The following is a 15,506-nucleotide window of genomic DNA, read 5'->3' as shown; positions in this document are numbered from 1 at the left end:
GTACTAAGAGAAAACAAAGTGATGAAGAGTGTCTGACCCAAACTGTGGTATAAATCTTGTAAGTTGAGGTCAATGAGTGGGCTGTTTTAGATATCAACTGATTGTCTCGCAGTATGTAATTTTATTTTTATTTTTGTCTGAGAGCTTCATGTCAAGTGGCAGGCCTCCGTTACTGTTGGGCAGGCCAAAATTCAGATAAACTGACATTCTTGGCTGTGTGGAGGCTATCATCTCAATCACAAGGTAAACACCCAGCACCTTTGCATTGGCCCTGCTTTCATATTTCACTGCCACTTGCACATCACCTTTTTCTTCCTGCCATGAAAATGAAGTAGACAATTATGTACAAATACGGCACTGTTCTTGTTTAAGCACAAGCAAGTGTTGTGATGTTTCCAAAATAAGGAAATTTACAAGTTTCTTTCACATTTGGAAACACATTCTGAAGTATCTATATACCTGCCATGTACTATTGGGTTTCATGTGTCAGTGTTGTCGAAGTCTGGAGGTATGCTTCTAGATATGTAATGAAGTTTGGTTGCATCTCTCACCTCTTTTCGAGTAGGCCTTTTTATGTCATCATGTTATTAACTGCATAATGCTGACAGATGTCGTTTCTTGTTTTGTTTTGTTTCTATTTTGCTAAACTAGGGCATTGCCAGCAAGGTCATATTACTCGATGGCGAGTCCATGATGGCCATTTTAAACCATTTGTGAGGGTGTTCTCATTACTGATAGAAGCAACCTTTGTTATGAGTGCCTAATTTTGAAGGGTTTTTTTCAGACCATGCAACTTTCTCAAAAGCTTGGTAAAGCTGCAAAACTGTTGTAAGTATTTATGGGCTGCAATTCTTCTCCAACTTTCTAGTGTTAGTAAGGATCTTGCCGTATTACCTTTCTGCTGCATTATCACTTGTAAAGGAAGGTAAAAACAGTTTAATTTTGTTGTAGGACAGAATTACCAGGATGTTTCGGCATGTCAAATGATTTGTTCTTTACGATGTTGTTCTACTTAATGCGCTGACTCGTTACCCGTTCTATTGGACTAACTAATTTATCTAACTAAGCTTTGCTGATACAGAAAAGATGAAGGTAGCATATTTGGGTGGAAAAGTCTAGACTTGTAGTAGCAGGAGTATGATTCTGTTAACAATTCGCAAAACAAAATTTATTGTTGCCATTTTGCATCCAAGTTTTTTTTCCTTTATATGCTGTCCTTACCATTTTTCACGACTCTTTTTCTTCTTAAAGTTCTTTGTAACTAGATGTGCAAAAAGAACTTCTGTACACAGGTTTTCGCGAGAGCACGATTGATTCTATATGCACCTTCCAAGATTTCTCTCAACAACCGTATTCTTTTGCTGATGTACAAGGCTTATGGGGCGTGTAATGGGTGGACTGGAAACATGCGGGTGCATTAACAAGGCTCCTGAAACACACTATTACCCAGTTAATTCAGTGTGCAGGCTTATATATTTCATCATTCTATTGCTGGATATGGATGATATTTCCTTTTGACGGACTTCCATCAACAGAATTGAACGTTCTTGGTGGACACTCGCATTCATTTTGAACTTTAGTCCAGCATTCGGATGCACTTTGAAATGCTTATCATTGATTGTAGGATTGAAGTATATTGAATTAATGTCTCAATCTTCTATTAAGTTGGACAAGAGTATCAAAGAGCGAGATCATTGTATCATCTCTAAACTGTCCTCCTGAAATCATACTAGCCTCCGATGAGAAATATAAACTTCGTTGTGGCATATGATCTCACACATCAAATCGGCGCTTCATGAGTTTGACAGTGGATTTGTGAATCCCTAGATATGGCTGTGAGACTAAAAAGGCTTGGCTGTGTGGGGTTCATGTCTTCCAATTTCAGCTGGTTGAAATGAATACTGCCACCAAAGTCATGACATTGCTAGAGCTTTGAAACCAAGGTCTGTCAAACCATTCAGAACTTTTGGTTGGAGAAAGCGTAAAAAGCTGCATGTTACTGAAGACGGCTTTAGCGACCATCTTGTCAAATCCCCTGAATGCCGTACAATCCTATAGTCGGTTAGTATCTGTTTTTGTTTCTTGTTATGGCTTTGTTTTGTTCGCCCTTGCATTGCAGGTCTTCTGTTTCTTGGTATTCTTGAATGGTAGTTCTGGTATGGGTGAAGAATTTGTCGAAGTTCATAGTTTTCAGTTCCTAAGGATAAGATTCAGTGGAAACCTGCTGTTCAAAAGAAAGAATTCAGTGGAAACTGGAAACCTTTCTTTTTAACTTCCGTAGTTCATGTTTAGGTTAGTTTGTGTGGTTTTCTATTTTTGCCCAAAACGAATTTGGGTCTACAAATTTGTTAACGTATAGCATCTCCAGTTTTTGCTTCAAATTGGAGATATTAAATTTTTTGAGGCTGATGTGGCGATGTGGCAATTTAACACCTTCGAATTTGGTATCTACAACACTTCTCCAATCATTGTATCAAATTTGCTCTCATGATCTAAAAAACGCAAAAAGCTAATTATTGTACTCCAAAAGGCAGCTTTTGCACTTCGCACTTTCTGCCAATTCTGTGGGAAATTGGTTGCTATCAAATATATATACGACTAGGCTTCGGAAATTTTTGTGGGCTTTTCTATTGTTTGTGGCTTGTACTCTAAAAATATGTATAATTGCGCGGGGGGTGGGGATCGGATCGGATTCGAATTTTTGAATTGAATATCCGGTTTTCAAATTCAAATTACTGAAATCACATATATCGAGTACGGATTCAGATCATATTTGAACTATTTTGGATTTGAATCTATCCAATCTGATCCATTAACATGCCTAAGTTGAAGGGTGCAAAATTAAATTTCAGGGGAAACACTGGATGCAAAACATAATTTACCCATTTGAATATCAATATTTTAGACAAAAAAAAAAAGGGCGCTGCTATTCGCAGCCTTTTATTTTTTTCCATAGCTCGTTAAAAATTTTCAATTATATTCGATAGTTAGTTATCGAAATTGAGATATATTTTCAACATCTAATTACCGAAATATAATATTTTTTTCAACAGCTATTTACCAAAAATGTATATTTGGCAGTTGTTTACCGAAAGTTGAACATATTTTCGACATGTAGTTGCCGAAATATAATCTTGTTTTCAACAGCTATTTACCGAAATGTTATGTATGATTTTCAACAATCAATTACCGAAATGTAATGGACTATGAGAGAAAATAAAGGGCTGCGAATAGCAGCGTTCAAAATATATTCTTTGTCATACTCCGATTTTTGGGATTTCAAATTCAAAATCTCAGTCTGATCAAAAAAAAAATAAAAATTCAAAATCTCAGGATTGGAACACGTTTCAAGGGCCCACAAAAAGATGATGACACTGTTCTTTGTCATACTCCTTTACTACACCGAAATTTATGGCCCAAATGGAAAGATATTTTTTCTCCCTTCATTCAAGTGCAATGTATGTAGTCAACTGGCTTTACACAACCACCCCCAAAAGTATTCAAGAACTACACAAAGCACCCCTATCCCAACCATTTACTTGAACACACGTTACCTTTTTTCACCCACCCAATCCCATGATTCACAAAGACCAGTTTCACTACGTGGCGCATCATCAATGACAGTGGGACCCAGTGATCGAGAGTTAGTTCACCGAAAGGCACATCCAACCCTTTGGTTAGTTAATCTAGGTGGACACGTGGTCTCTTGGGTGGGACCCACGTGACCAAACAATTAGGGGAAAGCCTCTGCTCAGTGAAAGCTCACGGCCGGTCCTTTGTATAGTATAGTAACATGGGACTATCTTCTGGTTGACACACGTACGTGGCTCTCTCTCCCTCTCTCTCTCTCTCTCTCTCTCGGTCTTCTGCCCTTCTGGGTCTTCTTCACAAGGGAGTGTTTTGGAACGGTAAGCAACTCACTTACCCCTTGCTTAATCATCATACTTACCTGTGTAAAGATTGTGACATACAGCTGTTTGTTTTTGGTTGTATTGTAATGGTGCGTGTTAAATTTTGAGGAAAAAGACTCAGAAGGTGAGCAAAAGTAGAGGGTAACTCAATTTCTTGGTTCTTGTTCTGATTGAATTAGTGGGTTTTAAAAGAGGAGTAGAGAGAACCCACAAGAAAGAGAGGAGGGGCTCTGATCCAGATTTATTTGAAGGGAAAAAATCCTTGAGATTTTTCAACCCAGATTTTTCTTTGGGGTTTTGATTTGTAAGTTGTAATCTTTGTTTGTGCTTTTTTGTGATTTAGCAGTTTGGGGTATTCATTGTTTCCTATTGTCTGATTTGATTCGTGTACTTCTTGTTGTGAAATCAGAGGACTGGTTAAGGTTGGGAAAAGAGGATTTGGATCTCCACTGGTCTTCTTCTTAATTTGTTTGTTGAAGTTTTGGATCAAGAACCTCTAGATCAGACCACCCATTTGAATTTAATTTTGGAATCAAGTTGTGTTCTTTCTTGGATTGCAACCAGAAGTCAATGGATTTTGAAACCCTCATGTGTTGACTTGAAGTCGACCCAATTAAGAAGAAAGGGATAGGTTGGGAAGGGTAGTGGTTTGATTTGATTTTGGATCATTTGGAGGGTTAAATAGATGGAGGAAATATCTGCAGCAATGGCTGTGCCATTTGTGCTGGGTAATTTGATCTATGAGGAGTCAGTGCTTACAACCCATGTGGAAATAGCCGGGTTCGAGCTTATAACTAGTAAAACAAGCTTGTTAACGGAACCCGCTTCAACCAAGCGTCCTTTAGTGTCTATTAGCACTGGTAATGATGATTATGATTGTATTAATCTTGATAGTGGAGCTACAATAGTGAAACTATCGCCAATAGAAGAATTCAAGAAAGTAAGAAAGGACACAGAGAGGGTAGTTGAAGATGAAATCGTTTTGGTTTCAAGTGATACTTCTGATCTGGAGGAGAAGTCTAATACAGACTCGAAAATTCATGTGGATGTCGGGAAGATAAATGGAAATATTGAGACTGTTGATGGTTCGATTTTGTTGGAGACAAACACCATGTCGAAGGATGTTAGGGATCTGGAAAAGGTGGTTGTGAATGATGAGAGCAAGGAAATGACGGTTGATGGTTCGATTTTGTTGGAGACAAATACCATGTCGAAGGATGTTTGGGATCTGGAAAAGGATGTTGTGAATGATGAGAGCAAGGAAATTGGATCTGTTAAGAATTTGACAAATACCATGTCCAAGAATGTTGGGGATACGGAACAAGCGGTTGTGAGTCATGAGAGCAAGGACATTGAATCTGATAAGAATTTTTCTATTGCACTTAGTGAGGCGCCGCAAGGGAAGAAGATAAGATTATGCAGTGAAAATTCCTTTGAGTTGGGTTGTGTACCCCTTTGGGGATACCAATCTATCTGTGGAAAGAGCTCGGAAATGGAAGATGCTGTAGTGGCTTTACCAAGATTCCTGAGATTTCCTTCTCAAATGATAATTGGTGTTCAGAGTTCAAATGGGATGAATCAAAATCCAAGTCATGTAACGGCTGATTTTTTTGGAGTCTATGATGGACACGGGGGCTTTCAGGTTTAAGTCATTTCATTTCCCTCTCTTGTTCTCTTTCAGTGTCTTCCTTTCTTTATCTTGTTTTCTTTGGAAAATTGAATGCTTAAATTGGTTTCTCATTATTGGCATAGGTTGCTAATTATTGCCGTGATCGCATTCATTTGGCTTTGGCTGAGGAGGTGGAAATCGCAAAGGAGGATTTGCTTAAAGGGAGTTTCGGGAGTAATTGGCAACAAATGTGGGAGAAAGCCTTCTTGAGTTGTTTTCTGAAAGTAAATGCTGAGGTTGGAGGAGCTCCTATAGATAACCATGGCATTGCGGATGCCTCTGAGGGTTATCTTGAACCAGTTGCTCCCGGTGCTGTGGGGTCCACTGCTGTGGTTGCCGTTGTTTGTCCAACCCACCTCATTATCGCTAATTGTGGTGATTCAAGGGCAGTTCTATGTCGAGGGAAAGTAGCGCTGCCATTGTCAGTAGACCATAAAGTAGGGATTGTGTTTTTGGGTTTCTGCTTTTAATTAGATTTTTCATTTTTATCATGAGATCCGTTTGGAATGTTGATCTTTAATACCTTTTTGCATTATTTGCAGCCAGACAGAGAAGATGAGCGTGCAAGGATAGAAGCTTTAGGAGGCAAGGTCATTCAATGGATGGGATTTCGTGTTTCAGGTGTACTTGCAATGTCAAGGTCTATAGGTATGCGCATCGATGCTCAAGTACCAAAAGTATTCTTCTGTGATCTTGCTGTGATTTACATGTTCCTAATTAAAAAATATATGAGACAATGAGATTCCATTATTATCTCTTTATTGTTTTAGTACAATCAAACCATTGATGCGGAGCACTTGACATCCACTACTGTTCCTTGAGCTGTAAGAGAAAGTCGTAAGCTGAACCATACAGACAGAAAGTAGGAACAGATCAAGACAAACTTGAGATGAATTGCATCATATACTTGTCTAAAATGTTGATCCAAATCATCTGATACTTGGATCAAAGATATGGCCACCTTCATTGTTGCACTTCAGTCCATGTGCTATAGACTATAGTGATTGCTAGAGTGAGTTGTAGTTCCCAAGTCCCCGGTCTACCTCCTTTCTAAACTTCTTCTTTGTACCTGTTAATTGATTGTTTTTACGAAGCTTGTCATGTGAGGCGAGTCAGGTGACCTATCAGCAATGAATATGTTTTTTTGTTACAAACTTACAATAGCTAATCTGGTCATCTGCTTTCACATTTTTGATGATGATTCAACCTTTATGGCTAAGGTTATTCCTGGGGCTCTTTTCACACATTTTCAAAGAGTTTGATGTATTATTTGAAAGTACTCCCGTCTGTTTAGATAGCTTGATATATATTATTGGGTCAAATTTCTAACAACTTAAGCTTTTTAGACAATTGGTTACTTAGCATAGATTGCAAGAGGTCTTGGGTTTATGTCTCTCTATTTGCATTTGTACCCCGTTTGCTCTATGTTTCTCCCCTTTCTATGCTTTCGTAGGATTAATGGATATCTGCATCCGCTTGTGAGGGAGGATATTAGATAGCTTGATGTATATTGTTGGGTCCATTTCCTAACAACTTAAGCTTTTTGGACAATTGGTAGCAATTGGTAACTTGACATTTTACACCACCCACTTTCAAGTATTTTTCCAAAGCACGTTGAGGTGACCGATTGACTCTGATTATAATTTCTTATCTGACATGAAACTGCCCTATTTTTGAATACATTCTCTGTGATTCTTTGTGGGTTTCAGGTGACAGTTACTTGGAACCCTATGTTATTCCGGATCCAGAAATGATGTTTGTTCCGCGAACAAAAGAAGATGAATGCCTTATCCTAGCGAGCGACGGGCTATGGGATGTCATGACAAATGAGGAGGCTTGTGAGGTAGCACGAAAGCGAATACTTCTCTGGCACAAAAGAAATATCGGCTCTAACCCGCCTGAGCAAAGAGGTGAGGGAATCGATCCTGCGGCTCAAGATGCAGCAGACTACCTTTCAAGACTTGCTCTCCATAAAGGAAGCAGAGACAACATCTCTGTGATTGTGGTGGACTTGAAAGCTCAAAGAAAATTTAAGAAGAAAACTTGATCTAAGCTCTCGTTTTCTTTCTTGTTTTTTCATTTTTTTTTCTATCTTTGTTACTATATAGCAAGTTATAAAAATTCCTCTAATTTGGAATAGAACCTTCTGCCATTCATGCTGGTTAACTGTATCTTTAGTGCAGAACTGGTTGTATATGCTACAAATCCTCCTCAAATAGAAATATCTCTCTCTCTCTCTCTCTCTCTCTCTCTCTCTCTCTCTCTGCTATATGCGTCAGAAGATCTTGGCGAACAAATTGATCAGGCAAGTTATTATGGACCCGGGAACGCCCCTTGATCTTGTGAGCAATCTCTCTCTCTCTGCTACATGCGTCAAAAGATCTTGGTGAACAAATTGATCAGGCAAGTTATTATGGACCCGGGAACGCACCTGGACCTTGTGAGCAATCTGAGCCGTCCATCCATCTCTACAATCAAAGATTTAGATTTCAAACAGCATTGTACAGGTAAGATTGTAGGATGCTTTTAGTAAATCTTGACTATTAAAAATACTTTTGAACGGCTTAGAATGTGCATCATAACACTGTAGTGGGGGTTATCCTGGTTGCTCCTCTTCTCTTTTCTTTTCTTTTCTTTTCTTCTCTTTTTTCTAAAACGCTGAATGATGGGTCCAATGCAGTTGAGGTGTTGTGTGAATTAATGTTTCTAGTTTACACAAACAGTTAGCACAGCATTTTTGTGAAGTAAACAGAAAGGGGGAGGAATTTGGAGTCATTTTTAGTAATTGATGGAAGAGTGCTCTTTTCCTCCCAACTCTTATTTGTACAAGTAGTGGCTCATGACTCGGCCAATTTTGTTAATCATCCAATAGTTGTAATAGAACAAGAGGTCAACAAAAGAGTGATTTTTGCATCAGTAGGTAGGAAATAAAGAAATGTGGATCAACAGAAAACATAAACAACTCTTATTGTCAAATAGATTACAAATTAACCAAAAGGTAGCTCAAGTGGCAACAAGGATGAACCCTAAGTCCCGGCGTTATTGGACTGCTTTTGACCGGACTGAGGAGGGGAATAGTTGAGGTGCACGTAAGCTAGCCCAGACTCCCCAGACTCCCCTGACCATCGAATGAAAAAAGAGGAGATACCAAATTCAATCATGTCCCATAAAAAAATCAATGCATCATCAACATCCATTAATCATTGTAGTGGTGCTAGTAATGATACCACTGTTGACTTGTTAACAAGAAGACATAGGACACAATCTCAATCACAATGACTATGTAAGTAGTGGATGCTCCATTTTGGGGACCAAGTGAAAGGATATTTTGATCAATCCAAAGACAATTTGGTATCCATTAGTCATTATAATGATTCATCCAGAAAATCTGCAAAATCTCAGAACAGACTGGTTGAAATGTACTAGTTTTTTTGCAGAGAACCAAAAATAGAATTTGAATCACTACTCATCGCAATGTCATAATCAAATCAAAAACAGCTTCCAAAGCTGAGTTGTTTGTGCCGAAACAGATAGACAGGAGGTAGAACATCTAATACAATTAACTTATGCTTCCTGGAGAGGATTTAATTTAGCTGTTACAGTTACACATGAAAGTTTACAGACACTAGTTTCCATGCTTCAGATTTCTGAAAGTAGCTTCTCACAACAGCTCTTCTGGCAGCGTTATTCCTTGTAATCCCGCCAATAATTAGTACATTCACTGGTTGTCACTCTAAATAACACAAGAACCATAATAATTCCCTTGTAGTGACGGGATGGAATCACAGCACTCACCTTTGTTTTTTAAGTAAGGTTGGAATCACCCCTGCCACTTAAGAAATCACCATGATCTTTTGCAAAGTAGAACCATTATGGATTAAATAGATTTGCCCCTTATCCTGTCACATGCCGAAAAAAAGTTTGTCAGCACCAGTTTTCTAGCCCAGATGACCAACTAGTTATGAAAGATAGTTCAAAGCCAAATTTGATGACGATAACATTCATGCTTCAAATTAAAACACTTGGAAGGTAACATGGACCAATACATAGTTACATACTAACAATCGCCTTTCGGACTCATACATACTTGAAAAGGTAACATCCATACTTCAATTTAAAAGCTGTTTTCTTAATCTTAGAGGTAACACGAGCCACACTCATTGCAATTATGTTAATGTAACATTGAAACACATCGACGATACACAGGTGGTTGTAAGTAGAAATGTTGAGATGGGGATCATTGGATGCAACTAACGCAGGGTAAGAAAGTAGGTTGAACTTCCAAAAGTGGTAATGTTTGTAGAACAATTGGAAATGGTGTCAAAGTGGCAAGATGGTGCCAAAAGTAGAAAGATGGTGCTTATAATTATCTAATAAATAATGTATAAGCTGCACCAGTAGTTATATCTCTTGCACATCTGCAGCGAAAAATGGAAGCAATATGCAGTTATGCACAAGAACAAACTGGAAAATTATCAAATCTTTGATCTAAAAAACATAAAGTTGCAGTAAGAAGCCATCCCTACTTCCTTGCTTACTTCCTACCAAAAGGTGCAGCTTGGAAATGATCGTATGTTTACATACACACTACAATCAGAAAACAAGAGGCTGAAGTAACTAACATAGTGAAGAAATGCAATTCTGGCCATAAAAAGAAAATGCTGTCATTTACTCTGCATTTGCACAATATCAATAAGAGCTGCAACAGGGAAGCTATACGTGTGGGTTTCTGTGGAGACATACCAACATATGCTAAAGTGTTGCAAGTGGAGATCCTGCTTCGGTGAAGTAAGATGCAAGATCAATATGCAGGTCTTCAAACATGTTGATAAAAGGATGTGTCTATATATGACAAAACAAACAATTAAATTAGTTGGCCTGGAAGATTTAAAAAAGAGGGTAGCGACTTGGAAAGAAATGAAAGTTGAGTACATTCATTTATACCATGAGCTCATTTGCTGACCGCCTGTCTTTTGGGTCTTTCTGTAGACTGAAATAGACATGAACCGACTCAACAAGATAACAGAGATGGAAGTTACTAAAGGTAAAAACGAACAGAATGCCAGAGGGAGTCCAACTTAGTTCCAACGGACATGTAATTAACAGGATCACACAACACGCTAAAGTGGCCGAGTTACTGATGAAGTATAAGATGGAAGGAAGTTCAATAGCGCACATCATTTCTACATAAAATGGAAATGATGGACCATTCAGAATACATGTATGCGATGATTAAAAAAAAGTGAAGATGTCGTAATGAACATGTGAAAAAATTTCTCAAGACTAGCTCACATCGAAAAGTGCAATAAAATGGTTCTAAACTCAAGTCCACTACTAAAATTTCGGGGAAAATTAATACAGCATGATCTTATCAGGTCATTATGGTCCACAGAACTAGTTGGATGGTTACCTTTCGCAAAGTCAGTTAAGTCAGTTGAGGGTTTACTTCTCATCACCAGTACAAAACATGTGAAATGTATGATACATACCATTCAGAAATGAAAGAACAGAACTCGGGCGAAAATTGGTCAGCAGGTGCACAAGGTGGGGGTTGATCGACGATGGTTTCCATGAGCTCATACACATTTGTCCACCCTTCACCATGCTGTGGTGGAGAATATGGGAAATGGCCCAATGCACACTCGAGCAAAACTAACCCCAAGCTCCAAATGTCACTTGTGTAACCATATCTGCTTCCACTGATTCTCTCTGGCTACACCTCAGAATAGAGCATGATCAAATTTTAAGTTTGCTATAAGTAGATCGAAGGGTTGGATGGTAATGAACATAGGAAGTTCGTTTCAAACATACTTACAGACATATAGTTGTATGTGCCAACAAAAGTATTGGCCTGTCCAGAGGTGCTTGCCAGTATTGCACTCACACCAAAGTCAGTAATCTTGACTTCCCCTCTATGGTTTATCAATAAATTAGAAGGCTTTAAGTCCCTGTGAATTATGTGCTTTTCATGATGAAGATACCACAAGCCCTTGAGCACCTGAATTCAAGAAAGCAAAAACTATCATGCAAGGCTATTGCAATTTATTAAAATAACAGAATACAAAAAGTTGACTGTTAATATGAATTGCATAGTTCCCACCTGTTTACATATGGCAGCAATATATGGCTCCGGAATTGATTTGACATGTTTCAAAAAATCTAAGAGAGATCCACCATCCATGTATTCCAGGATAATAGAAATTGCACCATTCTCATAAAAAGATTGGTAACAGACAACAACATACGGACACTGCGACGACTGATTAATTTTCAGTTCCTGTGCAATCTGCCTCCGAGCAGACTCTTCGATATTCATTTGGATCATCTGGATGTTGGAGAAAATATCAGAACTGATCTTCCCAATTAGTGGTAAACACACTAAGATATACTGATGGCTACAAATATGAAAATTAACAGCGTCCAACTTTCACGCCAGTCCAAAAGAAAGTAAGCAATGCAGCCCAAACAAAAATCTTGATAAGCAAAGAAAATGATTACTTGATGAAATTTGAACGCTGTGTCCATCACTATCAGATCAAGACCACAAGCCTAGAACAGCAAGGCAAGTCTGCTTATTACACCCATTTTTTCTTTTTCTTTTTTTGTTCTTTTTCCCCCTTTGTAGTTGGGGGAGAGGGATGAAGGAAACAGAGGTAATACATATGATAGATGGAAGCAATTTACCTTCAAAGCAAAAAACTGCCCGGTCCATTTGTGTTGCACCAGTCGCACAATACCGCCATTCCCCTTTCCAATGACTTTACATGCATCAAAGTCAGCCAAGCTTATCTGGTTGTCTGATGGCTTTATAAGTGGTGGCTGAATGCAAATTCACATAACCATAAAACAATTAGGAATTTTCCAAAGGTAGCACACACTCAAAATTATCCAATTGCATCCTTATTTGATAGTCTATTCTTTCTTGTTAGATAGCTGAGGAAACTGCCAAATAGCTTCAACTTCTACAGAATCATCCTTTTGAGTCTATTTTTTCTTGTTAGATAGTTGAGGAAACTGCCAAATAACTTTAACATCTACAAAATCATTTGGAGTCTTACACATTTATTGTCTTACACCCACTTCAGACATTGTGTATTACTCCCTCCGTCCCACTTTGTTTCGCCTGTTTCCTTTTTTGAACGTCCCAAAAAATTGTTTATATCTCACAATTTATAATATTTTATATATTCAATATGAATCTTGTTTGATAGATCTTAATTTATTTTATTAAACAAAGTTTTCAAAATCATAAAAAACATTATAGATTGTGAGATATAGACAATTTTTTGGGATGTTCCAAAAAGGAAACAGGCGGAACAAACTGGGACGGTGGGAGTACAAAGAAGCAACTAAAAAGGCCTATATTGGTGTTTAGTTGTTTATACTATAACTAGAATATTTTTTGATAACTCAGGTGTCTAGGCCAACATAACTAGAATTTAAAGACGAGTCAACTCAGAGACCGGGCCGAAATTCCTGTTATGGGGTCAAAATCTAATAAAGAGCCAAACTTTCTCTTGTTCACAGTGGGAAATAAATGTTCATAGTTCTAATAAGCATGAATCATAAATTCATGAGTAACATAAAAACTTGATTTGCAAAAGGCTTACTGTATTTTAAAGTTGGTTAAAATCATCATAAATTAAAGCAAAGAACACGCAAATTCACCATTAAAAAACATCCATTTGCAGCTAAATTGGCTAAAATGATCGTTAATTAAAAGAAAAAGCATGCAATTTCATTCGTGAAGACGTCAATTTGCAGTAAGCCGGTCATTAAGTAGCTACAAAATGTCACAACATACCAATGAAACAAGTTGATATGCTGTGAATCTATCAATTATGATAGTGTAGAACCTTCCAGATCTAATGCAACATTAATGTATCAAACTCGATTCAGTAGAAGGTAATAGTTGTATTTGAATTTTCCAAACTATCTTATAGATACAGTTCCATCGGTCAGATACGAACTCGATTTGCTAAAGGCACACTTATAATCATCATCAATTATATCAAATAACACGCAAATTCATCTTAAAAATGTAAACTTGCAGCTCAATTGGCTAATAATCATCATCAATTATATCGAATAACATGCAAATTCATCTTAAAAACGTAAAGTTGCAGCTAAATTGGCTTATGATCATCATCAATTATACCAAATAACACGCAAATTCATCATAAAAACTTCAACTTGCAGCTAATTTGGCTTCAATTGATCATGCAATTTCGAGACAAAAAACGTCAATTTGCAGCGAACTGGTCATTACGTAATTCTGCTAACGAGCGTCAAAACAAGCAACTGATACAAATTGACGTACTGAATTGGTCGATTATGATAGTATAGAACTTTGCAGATCAAATGCAATATCCATAGATCAGAGTCTATTAAATTAAAGTTGAATACGTTGAATTTGAATTTGGGAAAATCATATCTTACGGTTTCGACTTGGCTCTGCGACACAATTCGAACTCCATCCCTGTTCACCAGCAGATCTCCGTCCATAAACGTTCCTGATTCAGTTCTGCACAAAAATCCACGCAGAATTTTTTTTTTTCTCGATAAGTAACCACGCAGAAATGTTAAAACAGAGAAACAGCGATATGTAATTACGTATTAATACACTTATACACATCCGTATATCATCTCACAGACACACAAACATACATGTATAGAGAGAGAGAGAGAGAGAGAGAGAGAGAGAGAGAGGTATACAGGAACTGTTTGAAAGCGACTTCATCGGAAGGAGGGAGGGAGAGCTTGAGGCTCGGGCCTAGAGCGCCCCTGTTCATCTTGTGATTCCTTCTTCTTCTTCTTCTTCTTCTTCTTTCTCTCTCTCTCTCTCTCTCTCAAGGTTTTGCAATTTCAATTCCAAATGGTAATATAAGCTTTTTAATGGTACATCTTTCGCTCCAGATCTTAATTCTCATTTTATTTTTCTCTTCTAATTTTCACTTTCGTGAAAGTTGAGCGATTTGGCCACGTTCCAAAAAACATTCTTAAAAAATATATACTTATTTTAGATTTTTAAATTTAAAAATAATACAAGTGAAAAATAGTTTTTTAATTTTTTTATACTGTATAACAGATTTCATCTAATTCTTTCAAATAAGATCTATATTACATATTTTTATATTTTAATAAACTCATTATTTTGACTTTCAAATTGTCTTTTTAAAAAATATTTTTATTTTTTATTTTTGTTCTGAAACGAGTCTGTGTTTTTCTAAAGACGTTTTTCCCTTTCAGCTCTCAATTCTTGTTTTATTTTTCTCTTCTAATTCTCACTCTTGTGGAAGTTGAGCAGTTTGAGATGTTTTTCTAAAGGCCCTTTTCGTGCTCAGATCACGCAAATGCTTTTATGTGATTATATATTGTATGATGGAGTAATATTTTTAAGGGTGGGTAGAGACTGCGAGTCCAGTCAACAAATGGAAAAATAGGAAGGGTGGGAGGAAGATGGTGAGAAACTTGACTGGTTTATTTGCCTTGCCGCTATCTCTTACTACTATTCAAGTAATTGGACAAATTTACAGGGCCCCGCCGGTAGTTACGCTTGATCCCAATTCTTTTGGTTTTGCCAAAATACTAGTATAATTATTTCCCATAATATGATTTTTTTTTTTTACATAAAATATGAAATTTAAAGATGTCATATTTATTTAAAAGTTAGCGTGGCACACAGAATGGGGATGCTGCCGAGCATCCTGGTAGAGCGGGTGTAGAACGGCTGATCTGATCGTTCATTTTTGCAATTGACGATTCAAATCTTAACCGAGTAATGGACGATTCAGATTGATATGCGCTTAAATTCAATCCGAATCGTCCGTACCGGGATGAACGGCCAGATTGGCTACTCAGCACCGCTCTACTGAGAATGCTACCAGGGAGATGTTGGCCAGCATTTCCCAGTCCGGCACTTTACC

General features: G+C 37.6%; 2 protein-coding genes across 8 annotated transcripts; one reads left to right on the top strand and one right to left on the bottom strand.

Moving 5' to 3' along the window:
- The first annotated feature begins 3,765 nt into the window (after positions 1–3,765).
- LOC131325378 (protein phosphatase 2C 53-like) lies at positions 3,766–7,814 on the top strand. Of its 3 annotated transcripts, none has more exons than XM_058357602.1 (5): positions 3,772–3,908; positions 4,321–5,553; positions 5,664–6,017; positions 6,123–6,228; positions 7,290–7,814. In XM_058357602.1, the coding sequence occupies exons 2-5, from the start codon at positions 4,597–4,599 to the stop codon at positions 7,625–7,627; spliced, it is 1,755 nt and encodes a 584-aa protein (XP_058213585.1). In that variant the 5' UTR covers positions 3,772–3,908; positions 4,321–4,596; the 3' UTR covers positions 7,628–7,814. The 3 variants fall into 3 exon arrangements, with proteins under 3 accessions (XP_058213583.1, XP_058213585.1, XP_058213584.1); XM_058357601.1 differs by having other exon boundaries at positions 3,776–4,215; XM_058357600.1 differs by having other exon boundaries at positions 3,766–5,553.
- A 1,281-nt stretch (positions 7,815–9,095) lies between these two features.
- Positions 9,096–14,552, bottom strand: LOC131325379 (mitogen-activated protein kinase kinase 2). 5 transcript variants are annotated; one of them, XR_009199676.1, is made up of 10 exons: positions 14,296–14,552; positions 14,020–14,104; positions 12,265–12,399; positions 11,681–11,905; positions 11,396–11,578; positions 11,070–11,293; positions 10,525–10,570; positions 10,324–10,422; positions 9,376–9,479; positions 9,096–9,270 (listed from the first exon to the last, which is right to left on the bottom strand). XR_009199676.1 is itself a non-coding variant. In XM_058357603.1 (9 exons), the coding sequence occupies exons 1-8, from the start codon at positions 14,370–14,372 to the stop codon at positions 10,333–10,335; spliced, it is 1,065 nt and encodes a 354-aa protein (XP_058213586.1). In that variant the 5' UTR covers positions 14,373–14,552; the 3' UTR covers positions 9,096–9,479; positions 10,324–10,332. The 5 variants fall into 5 exon arrangements, 3 of the variants coding, with proteins under 3 accessions (XP_058213586.1, XP_058213588.1, XP_058213587.1); XR_009199677.1 differs by having other exon boundaries at positions 9,376–9,490; positions 10,325–10,422; XM_058357603.1 differs by having other exon boundaries at positions 9,096–9,479.
- Between the last annotated feature and the right edge of the window lie 954 nt (positions 14,553–15,506).

The sequence above is a fragment of the Rhododendron vialii genome, chromosome 5a, assembly GCF_030253575.1.
Source record: "Rhododendron vialii isolate Sample 1 chromosome 5a, ASM3025357v1".
In the NCBI taxonomy this organism is placed as follows: domain Eukaryota; kingdom Viridiplantae; phylum Streptophyta; class Magnoliopsida; order Ericales; family Ericaceae; genus Rhododendron; species Rhododendron vialii.
The sequence above is the reverse complement of the archived record's forward strand: the minus strand, read 5'-3'. Positions and strand labels throughout refer to the sequence as shown.

Excerpts from the sequence above, each read along its gene's own strand:
- LOC131325379 (XM_058357603.1), bottom strand. The coding sequence starts at position 14,372 with ATGAACAGGGGCGCTCTAGGCCCGAGCCTCAAGCTCTCCCTCCCTCCT. Across the intron at positions 14,105-14,295 it reads GTCGCTTTCAAACAGTTCCT|AACTGAATCAGGAACGTTTA; the intron begins GTATACCTCTCT and ends ATTTTTGTGCAG. Across the intron at positions 12,400-14,019 it reads CGCAGAGCCAAGTCGAAACC|CCACCACTTATAAAGCCATC; the intron begins GTAAGATATGAT and ends ATTTGCATTCAG.
- LOC131325378 (XM_058357600.1), top strand. The coding sequence starts at position 4,597 with ATGGAGGAAATATCTGCAGCAATGGCTGTGCCATTTGTGCTGGGTAAT. Across the intron at positions 5,554-5,663 it reads ATGGACACGGGGGCTTTCAG|GTTGCTAATTATTGCCGTGA; the intron begins GTTTAAGTCATT and ends TTATTGGCATAG. Across the intron at positions 6,018-6,122 it reads CATTGTCAGTAGACCATAAA|CCAGACAGAGAAGATGAGCG; the intron begins GTAGGGATTGTG and ends CATTATTTGCAG.